Here is a 20158-nt window from a genome sequence, read left to right on the forward strand (position 1 = left end):
GGCGGCCGGGCCACCGCAGCGGCGGCCGGAGCAGCAGGGGCAGCAAGAGTCCGCCTCTATGATGAAGTTCAAGCCCAACCAGACGCGGACCTACGACCGCGAGGGCTTCAAGAAGCGGGCGGCGTGCCTGTGCTTCCGGAGTGAGCAGGAGGACGAGGTGAGGGAGGCCGGCGCGCACTGCGCCCTCAGACCCGGGGGTGTGTGGTGGTGGTTGAGGGGGAGCCTTGCCCTTCCCTTCCCTCGCCCGACCCTCCGTCTGCCTGCAGGGCTGGCAGGGATTATGAGCCCCTCCCTCCTTCCTTCCCTCCCTGTCGCCCTTCCTCCCTCCTTCCTTCCTTTCTTTCTCTGGTTTGATAGAGACAAAGGGGCTCGCCCAGCCCATCGTTCACTTAACTGGACGGTCGTCTGGACGGGAGGCCGAGACGCCTCTTGGCCCCCGGGAAGGCCCCGGGCCGTGTAGTCTCCCCTAGCCGGAGTCACCATTTTAAGCGAACCAAGCGTGAAGCTGACAAACCTTAAGTGCTAGTAGAGGGGTGGAAATGGCGTGAGTGTTGCAGCCTGAGCCCTTCTGCCTCTGTTACATTTTCCTTCCATTTTACAGCAGTTTGCGGTTTCGGATTAAATCTAGGCAGGTTTGTGGAATAGCCAAACAGTTCCGTGCTTTAAAATAAAAACCCATTCGGTCTAGTTCCGTCAGCCCTACTTTTAAGTGGATCCTTTACCTCACAGGCACTTGTCATAATTTGTACTTGATTTTTCTTTTTTAAGCCTCCTTTTATAGTTTTCTGACTGCAGAAAAATGGTTAGTGGAAAATGTGAAATAACGCCAGAAGAGAGAAGATAAACTAGCGGCGGGCAAAGTTACCACTTTCAGACAGTAATCTCTAGCTCTCAGCATATTTATCAAAGCTTCTTTACTTGGCAATGTGTGGCTTGACATCTGGAGAGGAGAGCAGTCTTTCCTTGTTCTAAGAGTAAGCAGTCAATCTGTAATTTATTCGTCTGCATTGGGTTGATAGGCCCTTGAAATTTCCTTGGAGAGCAATTTTTACTTTTTTCAGTTACATTTATTTAATTTAAAAAATGGTCACTGTTTTAAAATTGCTTAGGGCGATAATGGTCAGTTGGTAGCCAATGAAAATCTTTTAGCATAGCCACTCCTAAAATGATTAGACAGGGAAAAAAAATGAACATTCTGATTTCTGCTTCCATAATCAACTGTGTCCAGTAAAATAGCTGAAGTTGGAGATGGGAATTTAATGGCTTATTGTTAATCCCTGTAGTTAGTATAAATATGACATAGTGGACACTCAGTTCTTAGGATGCTAACAAAAATCAAAATGCTTCCAAATGGTGCTCTTCAAACTCTTGTTTTGTCTTTATTTTTTGAAAAGAAACCAGACTTTTCAGTGGGTGGTGATTGCTGGGTTCGAAGGCTTTAAGTGTTAACCCTAAATTTTGAAGGAGTTTTCAGAGGAAATTGGTCTCTCTAGGAGCTGGGCCTACCTTGAGGTAGAAAATAGAAGGAGAATGGGTTTTTAACATTTACAAAGTAACAAAGTCAACAAGCCTTAAGTGCATCCTATTTTAAAAAAAGGATTTGAAGGTCCTTGAGGGAAGGGCCACCTTAGGACAAAGCAATCTTTGAATATCAAAGAATATAACAGCCAAAAGTGATCAAGATAGGTCAAGGATCTTGTCTGATAAGCTCAACTGTTGTGTAACCACATTCTTAGTTGAGTGCTTACCTTGTGTGGGGCACTGCCTGAAGACCATTAAGTTGTTACATTTAATCTTCTTAGTGCTGGTTTATAGGAGACAGTTGCAGAGCACAAGTACTTTGCCCAAATGACATAATTAGGAAGTGGTAGAGTCAGAATTCAGGATCTAGTCTCTGCTCCTGATGCTGGGTTCTTGGCATAGGGCCCAGTCCATAGCAATTGGGTGCACACACTGAATGAGATTTTGTGAGGCTGAGCTTGGAAGCCCTTCTGAAAGTAGTAACTTTGAAGTCTTGCCATAACTTGAACTTGGAATTCAAGCTTTGTAAAACATAGGTTCCCAGGGGAAAATATGGGAAATGGGAGGAAATTGAAATGATCTTTATTGTGTGAATGGTGAGGCAGTCTGAGGAGAATTCAGAAATTGCCTTAGCAGATAAACGAGTTCTTTTTATACTTGGAAATTGTTTCTGCTATAATAAATGCTAAATTACTAGCTTCTAGTTGAGTCAAGAGACTAGTGCTATTAGATAAAATGAAAGAGCGAGATTTGGAGAATTTATTAGATAATCCATAAAACTTTGTAAATCTGATAATCTCTGGGTTGAGAAACCAAGTGAATCAGTTTGTTAGAAAATATACTCTGAGAGAAGACTGAATTCTCTAAAATGCACAGCCAATTTTAATGTCTGGTTTAGTTCTTAAGGGTCTTCATTTCTGTAGTTGTGTATAGTTGGGGCTCCTCCTATTATACAATAATTATAGAATGAACCCTATTAGTTAGCCTTCCTGGACATCTTGGTGTTTTTTGCTATGTGTTCTTATCCTGTTGAAACTACATTGCTAGCCAGCTTGAACTCACCTCTCTCTAGCTAATATTTGAGATTTTGTTTCTCACTACTGTATTAAGAACACCTAGATCCTAGTTGGGAGATTTAAATGTATGTTTTATTCTAGCATGATATATTTATAGAATGTAGATTGAAAAAAATAATAGTAACTGCTGTTTGACCCCCAAAAACTGCACAGTGCTCTGATCTGGCTCTCCCTATACTGGAGTTCTCAGTAGCCCTTAGTCTCAAACAAGTTGTTCTAACAGCAAGTCTGTGTTTTTTGAAGGGTAGTTTTACATATTCCCATTTTATGTTTCTACCTTGTGAGCAAAATAATAAACATTAGCATTTGTATAGGAAGAAATTGGGTGGCAGAAATAACTTATCAAGGTCACAGAAGATAGTTTTGAGTCCAGGTCTTTTATTTCTAAATCTCATGTTCATATGATCCTCTCTTCAGCTAGTTATTTCTGTGAGGAACCACCCGTAGTTTTTGGCAATTTAGCTTCCAGGCAAGCCCACATGTCCCACAGAGCAGCTGGGATACTATGTTTGTGCAGTGAGAGAGGACAATATTCATTCACAAAAACTAACCAAAATGAATTCTGTTGAACATATTTGCATATTAGGTAGTTTTAATAGGAATGGAAAAAGGAAGTGTCATCTCCTAAGGAACATACGCTGTAGCGAGAGGTTAGACAAATGGCTGATATAAAGGGAAATAAGGTGAAAGTGCTATCAGGAGCTCCAAGGTTGAGGTTCAGTATGAGTCATTTGGAGTTGGATTTTAGGAGTGGGAAAGGACCAGCATCACAAACAGCAAGACTTGGCTGTGGTCTGGTTGGGTTGCAGCTTATGATAGCATAGAACAAATAATAGTTGGAAAACAGAGCACCTTAAATGTAAGGCTGAAGGATTGCTAGGCAAGAAAAGAACTCTTAGTTTTGAACAGGGAATATTTTAGATTTTAGATGTATTCAAGTTTGAGAAAGATCTGGTAGCAAAATATGATAGAGTGCCAAAGGGAGAAATAAAAATGCCTTGATCCTGGGTGAGGTCCCACCACAGTTGTGAAACAAACATTGACAAAAGTCTTTTTTTTTTTTCCAAGAGTTTATTTTTCTTCTAAAGTCATATATATAGTTTAGAATGGTTTATTTTCATTAAAAAGAAATAAAATGATAATTAATATCCATGAGCTTATTCTAGCTTGCAGTCATCTCATGTCTTTAGCCATGAATGAATCATGGTGGCCTCCCATGTTCTCATTTGCATAAACTGCTGCAGAGAAGTTAAGATCTTCTCTTATAATTCTATTGTGGACAAAACAGTCTTAAGAACTGACTCTTCCATTTGGACTTATTGCTCTAATTAGCTTTGAAGCACTCATAAGTGAGGGGCTGTGTTCTTCAAATAATCTGCTAAATGCTAAATGTGTATCCCCAAAATAAGTTCTATGAAATCATGCACTGAAACTAAGGCTTGGGGAGGTGGGAAAAGTAGAGTCTCAAAACCTATAGAACTCTAAAAGCAGAGCTAATAAAAATATCAGTACAGTTAAATCTCTATTAGCATTTTTATGCTTACAATCAACAGGCAGTCTACCTTTTTCAGACATTTATACTTTGGAGCTCATACTTCCTCAGATTTAAGTCCTTGAAGGTACTTGCTTTAAATTAAGACCACTTTCATAAAAAATAAATACCCAAAGGTAGTCTTTTTCTAAACACAGAGATTGTCACCAACCTCTCTCTATGTCTGTGCCTGCAGATCTCCTAGACCTAAAGAAGGGCTTTCTTAGGCCACTTTTACCAGCTATTTCCCTCGAGGGGAGGTGCTCCTGTAGAATTTGTATCTGTTATTTTCTTAGGGTCTTGGTCATCTAATTGTGTAAAAGCTTACTTCATCACTTCAAAACATGCTAGAAGAAAACATGATCAACCCATTTACTATTATTGATTGACATACATCTTTCTACCAATCCCCTATAATCTAATTTGGGTTAAACACATTTTTTTGCAGCATGAACTTATTTCTCATCCTCCTATAGCACTGTCTCTGTAGTCCAAAAAGCAGTACTAATTTCCTTAGTAATAGGTGGCTTAGTTAGTGGATATAATAACTATTGTTGTAACTTACGGTCTTTTAAAATCTTTGTGTGCATAGTGAGTGTTTTCAACATGCTGCTGGCCTAATTTTGGCTAAATGCCTATGAAACTCTTAACTGTGGTAGAGGTAGTTTTAACTATTCATGCTGCCCTGGATCATAATAATGAAGAACAGTCACCCCCAAATAGCTTCTAAATTCACAAAATAAAACTCTTCATTCTTAGATTTAGGACTCACTAGACAAGTTCTCTGGATAGTTAGCTATGTTTTTACTGGAAGGAAGTAATTATCTGTAGTAGCCAGTTGTTCCCAGATGCAGGCTTGTGACCAAGAACAGTTTTAAGATAAAAGCTGAAACACAGAAGGCAATTTTGCACTTGGTGAAGGGGACTAACACACCAGTTCACGTACCTCCAGCTCCTGAAGGCATAACTGAATTACATAGACCTTGAATAGCATTTTTTAGTTTTTACAAGCTCTTACATATCCCGAGTGAAGAGGATTTGTTGGGCAACCGTGGGTTTAGCAGTGGTTCCCAGCCTTTTTGGCACCAGAGACCTGTGCTCCTGTGAGAATCTAATACCTGATCTGAAGTGGAACTGCGGCTATGATGCTAGCACTGGGGAATGCTTACAAATATGGATGAAGCTTAGCTTACCTCCTACTGTGTGGCCTGTTTTCTAACAGGCCAAGAGGACCAGTCTGCTGGGCTTGTTGATTGGCGACCCCTGGGGTATAGAATCTATAATAATAATTCCAGTTCAGATAAACCTTCATTCAGTATGACTCAGGGCTGGTTCTAAGTTGACCATTATCTCTGCTTAAAATGAGGAATACTTCTATTGCAAATATTTAAAACATTAGATTTCTAAGAAAAAGACACGTATGAGAAATGACTTTTCAGTAATGTCACGTAAAATCATTAATACATGGAAAGAGATGGGTAAGGTCTGATAGTGTAGTGGGAGGAGTGCTTATAATGAAGGTGGTCAAGTTGGATCATGGAAGAAAAAATGTCTTTATTCATCACTCTTAACAGCATTGGCTTTAGGGTTTAAGTGCAGTTCAAGTCTAATTCTGCAACCTGGTGGGTTGACTAGCCTTCTTTTTATAAATCTTTCCTTTGGTCTCAGCTCTGGCTTATTTGGAATATTGAATGTCTTTCATCTCTGTCATCTTGTCACAAATGTAACAGACTGTCTTTTTGGCTATACAAAGTCTAATATACCCAGAAAGATAACCGAAAAGGAATTTAAAACCTGTTAATGACTATATATGGATCTGTCAGCTGTTGTTATATCCTCTTACTGAATAAGCTTTTATAGATTATCCTTGTCATAGAGTATTAGTTAGCATGTTAAAGCTATATTTTAGGTCCTAGTAGATTGGGGGCTGAGGGTATTGGATAATAATGCTTTGGGATGTGGTTCTATAGGTTTAGATTTTTCCACTGTGTTGGAGTTTTAGTTGTCCTTGTTTCTGCTTATGTTACTCATATTCATTTCTTCTACCTTGGCAGACCCATGCCGTAGTTCTACTCTTGTCTATGGAATATATTCCTCAGTTCTTGCTCCTAATTATCACCCTCCCCCTGCCTTCTGCCTCACACACAAATGTTTCCTTGACCTCATTTGAACTCCAGATGAAGTACTCAAGATGAGTAGGCAAGTACTTAATGAAACATACTGGTTTTCAAATCTGTACTGTCACCAAAGGTTCATCATCAAGTCTCTTAAGCTAGTAGTTTAGACGTTGGTCATTTCTGTACAAGTATTAATGACTCATTTGAATTGATCATTTTTGGAAAGATGGATTTCAAGTTAATGGCTTGATGAAATTTAATCATTTTGAAATGTCATTGCATGATAACTTCTTGGTTTCAGCTAAATCATTTGTCCAGAACTTCTAGATCTGTTTTCTCAAGGCTTTCTAAATAGTAATTTATGGAGGGAGATATTAAACTGTGCAAGGGTTCCATGACACTGATTTCTGGAAGAGAAATTCAGTCATATTTTAATGATGTCCTATAGATAAAAGATTTGGTTTTAAATTGGAAGGAAGCTTAAGTGTTAGCACAGAAAAGCAGACAGAATATATATACTAATGGGTTTTTTCAACATATTAACCTTATGTAATTTAGCTCTTATCTTGGACAAATGGGAACATAACAGTCATTGACCTAGATACATAACACTAAATTTCATTTTTTCAAGACTCAAACATTATGACTATCTATGGTTTTAAAACCTCTATTTACTAAATGAAGATGTACTTTTCCGGTGGTTAGCCACCTACACCATTCTGTCCCATTATGAAGGTAATCAAGGAAGTTGCTTAAAGAGCACAGAATTGTGTAGTAGGAATTTCATCCAGGCAATAATAGAAACAAGATTATTCCTAACCCACTGTAACTACTGGTCCTGATTGCAGAGTTGGAAAAGAGGCCTCCAACTCTGCAATCAGGACCAGTAGTTACACTTTACTTTTCCTTTGATTTAAAATATAATGCTTTTGTACCTTAAATATTTTTGTTTTAACTTAACTTACATTCATTTGCCAGTCTTGATAGGGCCAAAGCCTTTGAATACCATAGGTCTTCGGTAAGCCTCCTTTTTGAACTAAATACAAAAGTGAAATCTGACTTGCAGTTTCACTTTGTTTAAAGTAGAATTCGAACTTAGATCTTTTCATACTCTTTCTGGATTTTTTTATTCTCTTTTCCCAGTCTTTTATAGTAGTCTCATTCATACTTAGCAGTTTCTAATAACCCACTTTCAATAAATCTTTGCAGAGTCTTTTGGATATTTAATTTTTTTCTGCCTTCATTTCATTCTTAACTCTCAATTATTACAAACAAGTACAACTGGCAAAATTTGGAGAACAAGCCTAATTCTTGGTAAACTGGTTCAACTCAACTGGTGGGAAAGTATAAGAGCTGCTAATAGCCAACAGTGAGTGCTTAGGCCAGGATTTAAGGTATTTAATGCTCATTAACACTTAACAATCCTATAAGGGCAGTTACTTCTTACAGATAATGAAACTGCGTGGATTATTATTAGCCTATCACTGTGTGCATCAAGGAATGAAAGACCCTCTTGGTTATGATCTTTTGTGCCTCTAGAAACGTCTTCATGTTCAAACCTGTATTTTCCAATTCTTGCTGGATTTGCTTATTCTGGCTCTTAAATTTCTGATTTTGATATGTAAGCCCTATTTGCTAATTCTTAACAAAGCTTAAGTTTAAGACCTCACATTTCATTTCACCAAAATTGCTACATTTGCACTTGGTGGTACCCTCAATGTCAGCCATTAGTATTTAGGCTAAGGCTTTGTGAACCATTGTATTAATTGACAGTGCTTTTCTCTGGATTTGCCACTAATTTGCCAGCTATTTACTTGAAGAAATGATGCCAGTGGAAGGAATAGTTTCCTATCCAGATCAAGAATGAGAGAAACAATGTTAAGATCCCTTGAGCATTAATTGATCACTGCTCAGCATTGATGGCGTGTCCATAGGCAAAGGTGTGCTTTTTTTTTTTTTTTCAAATCGAGGAGGTTTTGTGCCTGAATAGGTATTACCATATCTCCCACCTCAGTGTTTTCAGAAGTTTTAGGGGAAAGGTGAGAGTTGCTGAACTGTCAGCCAGGAACTTTCCAGTTGGGGAAGGTTGAGTTCCTGGCAGCTTGCTCAAGTAAGTGAGTCCTCTGCTGTCTGTGAGCAATTCAGGGCCAGCAGTTCCTCTGGCAGTAGGGAGGGAGCAGATAGAACTGCTGGCATGCACATCAAAATATCAGGACCCACACCAGGGATTAAACTTTGCTCTAAATTGATTAATATACCAAGTAATTTTACATTTTTTGTTCAGGTTGATTAAGACATCTGTTATTTTCACAAATACCATTTGATTACTTATCATAAACTTTTTTTTTTTAACTTAAGTGAATTTCAACCTTTCTTTGCCCACAATTTTGTTTAATGAGATGGATGTATAATACTTGTTTCAGATACTGTTAAAATATTGAACTTCCAGGATACTTTGTGATAGTTTTTTTTTTTTTTAAGCGTTTGCATATTTCAAGCTTAATGCTGTTCTTGATCAGGGTTCCCCAGACTTTTCCTGCAGAGGGCCAGATAATATTTTAGGCTTTGCAGGCCATATAGTCTCTGTCACAACTAGTCAACTCTGCTGTTGTAACACAAAAATATTCAGAGACAATATGTGAAAAATGAATGAATGTGACTGGATTCTCAAAATTTTATTTAATGACCACTGAAATTTGAACTTCATATAATTTAAAAATATAAAAACCATTTTTAGTTCACAGACTGTACAAAAACAGGCAGTGAGCTATAGCTTGCCAGCCTGTCCTAGATCATAAATTAAAGTTGTTATCAAAATGGAAAGACTTTTGCTAATCTATATAGGTTTGGAATATGAAGGGTGCCTTTTTCCATCTAATCGTAAATATAACAAGAAATCTCTATGTACCTAGCATTAGCTTTACCTGAATTTTCCTGTTTCTCACAGCATCTGTTTTCTAAGTATTAATTTTATAGGCGAAGGAACAGGGTGACATGGCTGTGGTCATATATCCTTAAATTTGGAAGAATGTTCCAAATTAAGATTTTCTAACTGAAGAATAATGGATGTGACCACAAACCTCAGTACATACAGCTCTGGGGCTAGTAAACCAAGTCTCTGCTTTTATCCTTTGTTGCTATCCAAGAATTAGAGACTTTTACTAATTGAATCTGGCAATTTTAATGACTTCATTAGGTAAGAATTATTTAGTAATGAGATAATGTTATTGAACTCTGAATTCAGAAAGACAGCGTTTTATAAAGGCTGTCAGATACTTTTTTTGTGGTAGACCATGTACCCCTAATTTTATTAAAAATTAAAAATAGCTTCATCTAGACAAGATTTACAACCTTGTAAAGTTTTGAGAAATTTGCTTATTATGCATAGTGCTTCTTAGGCTGGGAGAAGATGGTTACAGTGGGTCTTGCAGGTGCTGTTGGTGAGCAGCAGTCGGTACCCAGACCAATGGATTGTCCCAGGAGGAGGAATGGAGCCTGAGGAGGAACCTTGGGGTGCTGCCGTGAGGGAGGTTTATGAAGAGGTGAGATGAACAGTAATTTTTTTCTTTTCACACACACTGTATTTGGGTACATTTTGTTGCCTAGTTCAACATTTTTAAGCATGTAACTGTTGCTAGCATTTTGCTAAGCACATATTTTTTTCATCTGGCGAAACAGTTAAAATCAATGTGGAAGTCCTCCAGAATTGTATAACATGGCAGTTGTATAACAGACAATAAGTCTGGTCAGTGATCAATATATAACATTATGGCCTTGCCCCAGAGCAAGGTTAATAATACACTGAGCAAGAACATAGAGACATTAATCATGTGCCATGATTTTTTCAAGTGAATAAGAAGAAACAAATTGCTTTTATTTTACTTGTTGTTTGAAAGTTCAGTAAAATGTCGTTTGTGCACATACATGCACAAAAGTACACTTGGCCTGCTTGTCATCTTACACCTGATGATTTACAACTTGCTTTTACTCACAGGCAAAACAGCATAGATTAAGTGCCATAAAAAGTTATTGGCCTTGATGTGTAATGAGAAAGGTCTCGTAGAGATAGGTCCTGAAGGATGAGCAGGAAGAAATGACTCTAGATAGAGAAGACAGCATGTTCTAGTCTGTTAGTTCACATTATGGATTTGAAGGGGGCATTGACATTCCAATCAGTCTTTTACAGTATTAGGTAAGAACAATGAGGACTCTGCTATAAAAGGGTTGCATATGCATGTGAAAAAATATAGGCCTGTAAGTAAGGAGGAGGAAGAGTATTTATCAGAAGTCTGTTTTCATTCAGGACATTTGTCCCAGATTTGTAGAAAGTCTAATTTTGGGTCAGTCTTTGCCATTTCTTATAAAATAAATGACAAGTTGACATGTGGAGCAAATGAAGTCATATGTTACAGTAAATCACAGGTCAGGAATCTTAGCCAAAAATAAGTCACAGAGTAGGCTTGGTATAGGAGGGCCTATTATGTTTAGATTCAAAAATTAGAATGGCCAGAAAGTAATTTTTTTCATATCAATTTTATTATGAAAAGATAAGATTTTTACATTTCATCTTTTTTCAACAGGCTGGAGTCAAAGGAAAATTAGGCAGACTACTGGGTATATTTGAGGTGAGTTAACAAAATTAATCCTTGGTTTGCTGATCAGTTAGTAATACCTTTCTAACCAACTGTATTCTGGCAGCAACCTGAACTAGATGTTCCCCTGAAATGATCAGTAGGCAAGTAAGTTACAAGGATTAGCAGAGCAGGAATTAAAAGCCACTTAACCTTTTTATACCATCTATTATATATAGCAATATTATGGTGGTAATTTCTTCTATATAACAATACAGTGAAATTGATGTAGAAAGACTTATTTCTTGGTTCATGCTATGCTTTTTAGGTATAGACTTTTAAGAGGTACAGTATTCTCAGTATCATCTAAGGGCTTAAGTTTCTTGTGTACTGTCTGGAAATGTAACCTTTCCTTAAGCACATAACTTGAGACAACATATAGTAACTATCCTTAAAGAACTGTGTGAGGATACAAAGCTCAGGAACATAGAACAGATGTAAAAGCATACAATTCTCTTATGTATAATTTCTTATTACTGAATGCAGAATGGAATTTGTGAGGAAGGAATTTGGAATTGATAGGCATTCTATGGAAGGCAGGGAGAAATAAGGTCGCGTCATGAGACCGGAGCTATTCTCAAATAGATTTTTACCCAAAATTCAATCTAGATACATGGTATATCAGGCACATTGTGACTTTTTTTTCAAGATACTATTTAAAGGTTAGTTCTGTCCTTCTGGTGGAACCATGTACATTTTATTTTTAAGCTTTTATTGCAGGAATTCAGAAAAAAAATCTACTTATCTAGCACTTGGTAGAATTGGTAGAATTGATTCCCAGAATACAGTAATTGTTAGGAGTAAAGTTCTTAAGATACTGCTCCATCTTCTCCAGAATTCAGTACTTGCTTTACCTAGTTAAACAGCACCATCTCCTGGTTAGACTAAAAAGCGTATTGAGAGTTTTTTTGTAATTCAGAGTAGCCATGGTACAAATAGCATATCTATCAGTATGCTGACAGGAATTTTTGACATTTTAAAACGTCTCCCATTATAAAGCTTATATAACATGGGAAGGTAGTAGTAGTAAATGCTTTTGCTATTTAATTTCCATAAAATATTATTTAAATCCATGTGACCTTCCCCTTAGAAAACATAAGAGAAAATTAGAATTGTCCAGATCATTTACCTCGGTGATTTCAGTGCATTTGTGAACATAGCATAATAAAGGTAGTGATTTGCCAGGCATAGAGAAGACAGCAAATTCTTAAAATAACGAACAGTAGAGTTTTATATGAGAGATGCCTCTAATTTATTGCTGTTATTCCTTCCCGAAGACATGACACAGTTTGAACGGGTGTATTATTCAGGTTATTTGTGGTAGAAAATGTTAGGGCGATTATGTATAGTTTTAGACTATAGCAAACAAGACTAATTTTAATTGAGATTAAGGTGAGCAGTCCTTTCATCTTTAAGCCAATTTGTGTTTAATTTTGAACCAAAGATAAGAGTAGGTGGCAACTTTAACATGGGTAAAATTAAATTTGAACATATAGTACTAAACATAATATTCTAGAATTGAATTAACCCACGTATTTCCAACTTTGGCTGTTCATAGTTCATCTGGAAGCTTTAAAAATATCAATATTTAGGCCTCATCTCAAAGTAACTGAATTGGTGTCCCTTAAGAAGCCATTCATCCCGGGTGATGTAATGGACACCAGGGTTGAGAAGGCCTAGTCTGGGTTAGTAGGGCTGTGCTGTGTGTGCACCTTGTAACCCTCTAAAGAATGTTCTGAGCAAACCGGAGATACTGCTCAAAGCAGTCCTGAAGGAAACAGTTCTTTATAGTGTTCAAAGGCCTTCAGGATTAGCCCCAGGGAATAAGACCTAGAATAAAAATGACAGGAATGCAGTTCTTTTTAATATAGATTCCATTCCAATCTTAGATTTTTTTTTTTTTAATGAAAAATATTTGATAGAAACAAAGTGCTGTAAAAATTTCACCATTCCAAATGTATTGTCTTTTACATAATCTCACTTCTACAACTGAGTGTGTGTGCCTATGTTGGCACATACGCTATGCTAATTAGCACTATGCCAGAACTGAATTTTTTTCCTCAAATATGTGTGTGGCTAGCTCCTGTAGATTAAAATGCTTTTCTTTTTGTATTCAAGCAGAACCAAGACCGAAAGCATAGAACATATGTTTATGTTCTTACTGTCACTGAAATATTAGAAGATTGGGAAGATTCTGTTAATATAGGTAAGTTCCCTTTCCTTTTGCTTTCTGAATTCTCTTAATTCAAATACTACATACTTGTATCCAGTTTTCATCTTAAATTACTTTTGATTACCTTTCTTTTAGAGAAGGGAAGATCAGTATATATCTCCACATTTGAATTATTTAAAAATTTTTCTCCAACATAGTTGTTGTCTAAGCCATTCCAAAAAAAAAAAAAGAAAGTCATTATTCGTGTGGGAAGAGTGAGGGCTATTGTTTCTTTTTAAAGTTGACTTTATTGTATAGTGACTGATGTCATTACTATTTTCTAGGAAGGAAGAGAGAGTGGTTCAAAGTAGAAGATGCCATCAAAGTTCTCCAGTGTCATAAGCCTGTACATGCAGAGTACTTGGAAAAACTAAAGTTGGGTTGTTCTCCGTCCAATGGAAATTCCACAGTCCCTTCCCTTCCGGATAACAACACCTTGTTTGTAACTGCCGCACAGACCTCTGGCTTGCCGTCTAGCCTAAGATAGAATGGGGAGGACCTCTCCCACCATGCGCTATCTCACGGGGAGAGGCTTCTTTATTTTCCTTAGCAAACATCTGAATGACGTTTGCAAACTGTCTGAATTTGCCATGCAGGGTTTTCAAACAATTTGCATGTTTTTCAGATGCTTTCAGATCTTTTTTTTTAATAGTGTAAAATATTTTAATAAGCCAAAGCCATGTGGAATTTTTTTTAGATGCCTTAACTGCTCCCCCTGCTCCATCCCACTCTCTGTATGTTTTGGTCGTCATTTTTTTCACAGCATTTTTTAGATTTTTGTCCATTTGATGTCAGTCTGTATTTTTTTCAGATCAACTCGTGGGGATATTTCACCCCTAAATTGTTCCTCATTCACAGCATTAACATATTTAACAAATTCTTCTGTTCTGGGAATTTATAAAAATAATTATTGGTATTAAAAAACTATCCATCCAAAAACTTGTTTCATAGGATCACAATTTTAATTCATAAATTCCAGATTTGGCCTATTTTCTGTAAGTTCCAATAACCATTTGACAAAGGACTTAATTTGCTGTTTTCAAGAATTTATGAACTCATTTGTCTTACAACTAGTATTATGTCACTAGCTACCTGATATATCCAATTTCCCTGTAACTCAATAGTCCTTTTACACAAAATTTTAACTTTATAGAGTTGGCAATTTTTAAGAAGTTGTAGTGTAAGCAAAACGCATGTAGCAAATACATCTCATGAAAACTTTATTCATGGAATTTGAGTTAGCAGGCTCAGTTGCCAGTTTACTTTATCCATAATCTCTCTTTACGCAGACTGAGAACTGTATTTTCCTCAGTGTAAATTGCTTTTAAAAATGTATTTCCAGTTTTTGAATTTAGTGACACCTCTTCAGTTAAATTTGCTGGTTACCAATAACCACAGATAGGATTGGAGTTTAACCTCAAATGCCAGTCAGTGATGACTGCATCACATTCAAAATGGCCTTGCTGTTCAGCTGTTACAGACTTAGGTTGTTAGGGCGCCTTAGGTTGTCTTGTCTTCTATAGGTTGTCAGTAGGTACTATTTATCATATAACTTAACTTTTGGGGCACTGGAACATAGCTGAATTAAGAATGATTTTATCTTATGTTTGTCTTTATACTTATCAAAATCAAGAAACCTATCTAAAATACATGTAGGTACCTTCTCTGAAACTCCTATTCTTCCCTTAACAGGTGAAAAATGAAGTGAGAGGAAAAACGTTTGAATAAGATGTGGAGTGGGGGACGGGGACAAGGACAACATCATTCTATATGTAGACATTAGCTTCTTGTAAATATTGTAACTGGTGAATATAAAGTAGAAAATAAGTATAGTTATAATACATTTGTTCTAATTGTTAACCTTTAAAATATAATTGCTGCTAAAAATAGTGCTGTTACACTTAAGGAAAATTGGTGCCACTGTTTTAAAAATGAGATCTTGTGCCATAAAATGCAGCTGAACTAAATATAAACATTGATTCACAATTAATGCTGTCAAAGGAATGAGTAATTTAACCAGTGACATTTCATTCTAAATTATGTAGTATAATCAAACATCGTCCAGAATTTTTATATTTTTCTTTGTACAGAGGTTATGTATTCTGGGTGTTTTTTAAAAAAGAAAACATTTTAAATCCCACAGATTGACACTTTTCTATCAATCTTCAATGGACTAAGATTTTTTTCTCATTAGTCTCTGAAGTTCCTTTAAATTACGTACTTAACACAGCAGAGAAACTGGATTGTTTTTGTATATAAGACTGCGTCCACCTGAAATGCTGTCACAAGTACTTGGGGTGGGGAGAGGTATATTGTACATGACATTTTTAGAGTTAATAATGCATGAACTTATTTTATAAACTCTTAGACTATGTATTTGACCTGTAAAATATGTACAGTATTAATGTCAGCCATCTCTTAAAAGTGAGCCTATAAATATTGTATAATTTTCTTTGGTCAGAAACATTTAGACAAATTAGTGCCACTGAGTTGGAATTTTCTTCAGTGCCATTTAGCAAACCAACTGTCTTTAGTCTATGCAACTAGCAAAACTTGGTATAATGCAGCAGAATACTTTACAGTTGTTACCGTTTTCACACTTTAGATTTCAAAGGATGGTTTCTTCACTATTCTGAAACCCAGTCTAGCAAAATTAGAGGGAAGGCCCTAATGAAATTTCTATTAAGAGAAAAAGCCTACATTTTCAGGCTCAAAAGTTAAATGCTACAGATAACAAAGTGTCTGTCTCAGAGCTCCAAAGTTTACAGAATGTTGGGACTGTTATTGTGCTTTCTGTGGGGTAGTTGGATAAAATTGGGCAGCTAAAATTTGCAGTCCCGTGTGCCTCCTAAATAAAAAAAAGTAGCAACTATCCTGCATGTTCGTTGTTGGTTTTTTTGTCTTTTGTAAACAGGTGAAATTTTTCAGCCAGGCACATGCCATTCAGTTTTCCATTGTTGATCACACAGTTGTATAATGAAGCAAAAGTGAGGGGGTGGGGGTGGGGGTGATGGTGATTGTTGTATACACTTTGAATTGCTTTGCATGGTCTTATTTGAGATAATTGGTGTAAGAATCTTGACTTTTTATATATATATATTTGGAAACAGCAAATAAAAATGGAAATAAATTATCTTTTCCTTTTTTAAACATAAAACTGTGCAAGTGAAAACTTACCTGGCATTCCATAGTAACATTACTTTTCTCCAGTTGGTGGTCATACATTATCTCAGTAGTACATTTCTACACTTCCCTTACTAGTGGAATTAACTGGGTTTTAATAATTTTCAAGAGCTTATTTTGTATTTTGCTGTAATGAGTTGCAGATGTTGTCTTTACTACCATTGCTTTAATTATTGCAGCTCCATTTGAAAGATTAACTGGCTGTAGGCACCCTGCCTGCCATTATATTTTCCCCAAATTCTGTTTACCCAAAACCAACTTTAGAATCCCCACTTAAAAGTTCTACTCAAGTCTTATTTCAATTGTAAGGGAAAAGCTTGGCATTTTCCAGTGTTTTCACATTGAAATACAAGAATTCTCTACAGGTCTCAAAGCAGAATTTTCTACAAAGTGACACAGTGATAAACCCTAGTCGTTTATTAAAATACAATTTTTAATGAATTGGTTACACCTGGAATGTTGCTGTATAGTTGATTTTGCCTCAAATGAAGTTTCCAGCCAACATTTTGTTTCGTAAATTCTTAAAAGTGTTTACCAGTAGCTGCACAATAATCAGTGTCTGTTTATGCCTAGCATCGATGCTAGAGCAGAACAAGTTTCCTGCCCTCAAGGAACTCCTAACATTTAGTGTAGAGATGACTTCATTAGGTGTTTACTTGTCAAAATGTCTTTCAGGCCATTTTTTTTTTATGACATGCACCATCTTCAAAAGCAAAATTTTACTTAAAAATGTGCTCCACCACCACCACCACCACTACCAAATACTTAGCAACACTTTATATGGAGCCATAGAGCCAAAGTCAGGCTAAAAAGTGATCTCATATCTGGTGGTTAACTATTTTTAATGTCTTCCTGATACTGCCATTGGCTAAATTTTAGCAGTAAAATGAGAAGGCTCTCTAAGACCTATCTTAATTTACTCAAAGGTTTCATATCTTTTTACTAGAAACATGTTAGATTCTACTTTTGATAATCTTGACTAATCCCCAAAGTTCCTCCCAATATGTGGAATACCACCCTCTGGACATCATATTTCTTGGCTCTTACTATAACAGTGCCAGACCTGTATAAAAGTATAGATAGATCTTTATGCTTTTCTCAACTGTTACGTAGATGAACTCCTTAATCCAATTAGTGGGGAAAAAAAATTGGTGCATCAAGAAACTTAAACATGCCTTTTGATCAAATAATTATACTAGAAATCTCCAGGAGTGTGGACAAAGGTTTATGTACCAAGATAGGGCTATTAAGATGGTATAAAATGGTATTGAAATAAATTGTCCAGGCCTAAAGGTTGGTAATGGTAAACTAGTAATATGTCCATACAGTGAAATGCTATAGACATAAAATAAAACCCTTTCACCGAATTCCACTTCTGGGAATCTAGACAAAAATATTTCAGCAAGTTGCACAATCAAAATATGGTTAAAGATGTATATTGCAGGACTTATAAAACTGGCATCAATTTCAATTACAAATGGGATTAAATCATGGTCATGTAGTCAATAGATACTGCTACCAAAACTGCCACAAGTGGAGGGGAGGGCCTTTCAGTAACACCAACTGAAAACACGTTAAAGATTACTTTTTAAAAAGGAGCCTGTACATATTTCACCTTTTCTTCTAAAACACATAATTTTAATTTTAAAATGAACGTTCTGAGAAACTTTGTAAGAATGTTCGATCTCTTATATGAAAAATGGACTTGATAAATGTTCAATCTGAACAGACCTTATCAAAATATGTATAAACATCAACGGGAAACAAGGAAACCTGCACAAATATTTCCTTGAATTATTGGAGTAACAGTAATTACCACTTTTTAAAGGGGGAAGAGACACGTTTGGTTCCAGCACGAAAGCATTGAACACTGCCAAGGGAAGGAATCAACCTACAGGTCAAACCTTGTCCCAGCCTGTGTACTGCTCACAAGCTTAGAATGGTTTTTACTTTTTTTTTGTAAACTATGACGTGAAAGTTTTATCAGAGCAGAGCAACCTGTTCATTTAAAATTGTCTATGGATGCTTTATCGCTACAATGACAGCATGGAGTAATTTACTCCAAACAGACCCATGGCCTACAGAGCTCAAAATATTTAGTTTTAGAAGGAAAAAAACGGATTGCAAGAATGTGGCCCTACTCCCTTGATTACCCAGTCCTAATGCTTTTTGCCAAAACTTAAGGAAAACAGCATCCAGTGCAAATCTAGTGCAACCAACCTATCATGTCTAAGCTGCTTTTGACAGGTTTGAGTTGAGTAGTTTACTCAACATCAGCCAGAATACTTTGTAAACTTGTTAGGTTATACATAATGAAATTTGAGTGACTAGGATTTACTAATCTAGATCGTGGAACTATTTCAAAAGGAGTCACATGGTGGGTGAGAATGGATCAGGTATATGTAAAATGTAAATATGCTAGTTATTCTACATGATAGGAACATGAAGCTATCTTTTCTAATTTCTAAAACATGTTTTGTCTCATAGATATGATTAGCAGAAGAAAAATGTTAAAGCTTAATGAGCACCATAAAATGTACTTTTACAAGATAATGGGATTTCAGTTGTTGCTATGCTACAGGAGACTATAAGCGAGGTCTAAATATTCATATACAATTAATCAGAAACAATACCAAGTCATTAGTGGCTGGCTTGGTAGCAAGTCTACATTCACTTGAAATGCCATACCAACATGCACCTGTGAAATGAGATTGGCTCAAGGGTGGCAAAGATGAAATTGGGGAAAGGTGAGAGGACCCAAAATCTTCCTGTTGAGTTCTACACTTAACAGGAAAAATTTTAGTCCAACTCCCAGTTTTGCAGCCAAAGGGAACTTGCCCAATTTGTAACAAAGCTGTAGCAAAAGCCAAATCTTGGAACCAATCCACCCAATTTTCAACCTCAATGATAAAATTGGAAATTGATGCAGTGCCTATAGTTAAAAAAAGACAAAGTATTACTAGTCTTGGTGGTAGATTACATATTTTTATTCTTTATATTTTTTCAATTTATTACAGTCAGCATGTTTTGCTTTTGTGATCAAGTCATTTAAAAATAAACCCGACATAATTCCTTAAACTAAGCGCATGCTAAATAGCTAAATAGCTAAATGAACTGTTGCCCCAGGCCCCCCAAGACATCATTCCGATGAAATATCACATTTTTTAAAAAATAGATGAGTTATTAGCTGCTCTATAAATCACGTTTGTTTTTTTGGCCAGCTTTTCGAGATAAGGCTCTATTTTAAAACTTTTGCTACTGCAACAAAATTGATGTGGCCAGAGTAGCCAAAAGATTCCTGGACCATCAAATAGAAAAATAAGGCCAATTCCTATCATTTCCATGACACCATTTAGTTAAAATTATGTTTACAATATTTCATAGAATATCAGATTTCCTTCCCCACACTCTCCTTTAACAGTGCTAAATCTCGTCTGTGACTTTTTTGTATTTAATCTTATTTTTAAATGCTTCTGAATTTTTGTATTAAAGTAGGTTCTTGGTCTAGAGCTGGGTTTAAGTTCTACATCAGATCTAAGATCTTATTAAAAGGCTGCTCTGTGAAGACCAAGAATAGGTATTGTGGAAGCAAATCACAGCAAAATGTAAAGGTCAAAAAACACAATTAAAAAAAAAAAACCCCACACACATAATCCTATCAATGCCTCAGTATTTCAGAAAAAGCTCATGAACAGCTAGTTGACTTTCAAGAGGCCACTTATCACTCAAATATATGCATTCTTTTCCTCTCTTCCAGGGCTTAGTATATGCTGTTCCCCTTGCCTAGAGGTGTTCATCTGGCTAGAATCCAGAAGAGCAGCCCCTCTAGTACATCCCTTCTCCATGACAGAGTTGGAATTGTGGCTTGTCCACGTCCCTTATTCGAT

The 20158-nt window shown here is 36.4% G+C and overlaps 1 protein-coding gene across 2 annotated transcripts; it reads left to right on the top strand.

Moving 5' to 3' along the window:
* The first annotated feature begins 6 nt into the window (after positions 1-6).
* NUDT4 (nudix hydrolase 4) lies at positions 7-16218 on the top strand. Of its 2 annotated transcripts, none has more exons than XM_006923827.3 (5): positions 7-157; positions 9677-9787; positions 10826-10870; positions 12995-13082; positions 13373-16218. In XM_006923827.3, exons 1-5 carry the CDS (start codon positions 59-61, stop codon positions 13573-13575), a joined length of 546 nt encoding a protein of 181 aa, XP_006923889.1. In that variant the 5' UTR covers positions 7-58; the 3' UTR covers positions 13576-16218. The 2 variants fall into 2 exon arrangements, with proteins under 2 accessions (XP_006923889.1, XP_006923890.1); XM_006923828.3 differs by having other exon boundaries at positions 12998-13082.
* Positions 16219-20158: the final 3940 nt, after the last annotated feature.

Source organism: Pteropus alecto, unplaced genomic scaffold (assembly GCF_000325575.1).
Source record: "Pteropus alecto unplaced genomic scaffold, ASM32557v1 scaffold76, whole genome shotgun sequence".
Taxonomy (NCBI): Eukaryota; Metazoa; Chordata; class Mammalia; order Chiroptera; family Pteropodidae; genus Pteropus; species Pteropus alecto.

Bases quoted from the DNA above. Each gene is read 5' to 3' on its own strand.
- NUDT4 (XM_006923827.3), top strand. From the start codon at position 59: ATGATGAAGTTCAAGCCCAACCAGACGCGGACCTACGACCGCGAGGGC. The intron at 9,788-10,825 runs GTGAGATGAACA...TTTTTTCAACAG, and splicing joins TGAGGGAGGTTTATGAAGAG to GCTGGAGTCAAAGGAAAATT. The intron at 10,871-12,994 runs GTGAGTTAACAA...TTTGTATTCAAG, and splicing joins GACTACTGGGTATATTTGAG to CAGAACCAAGACCGAAAGCA.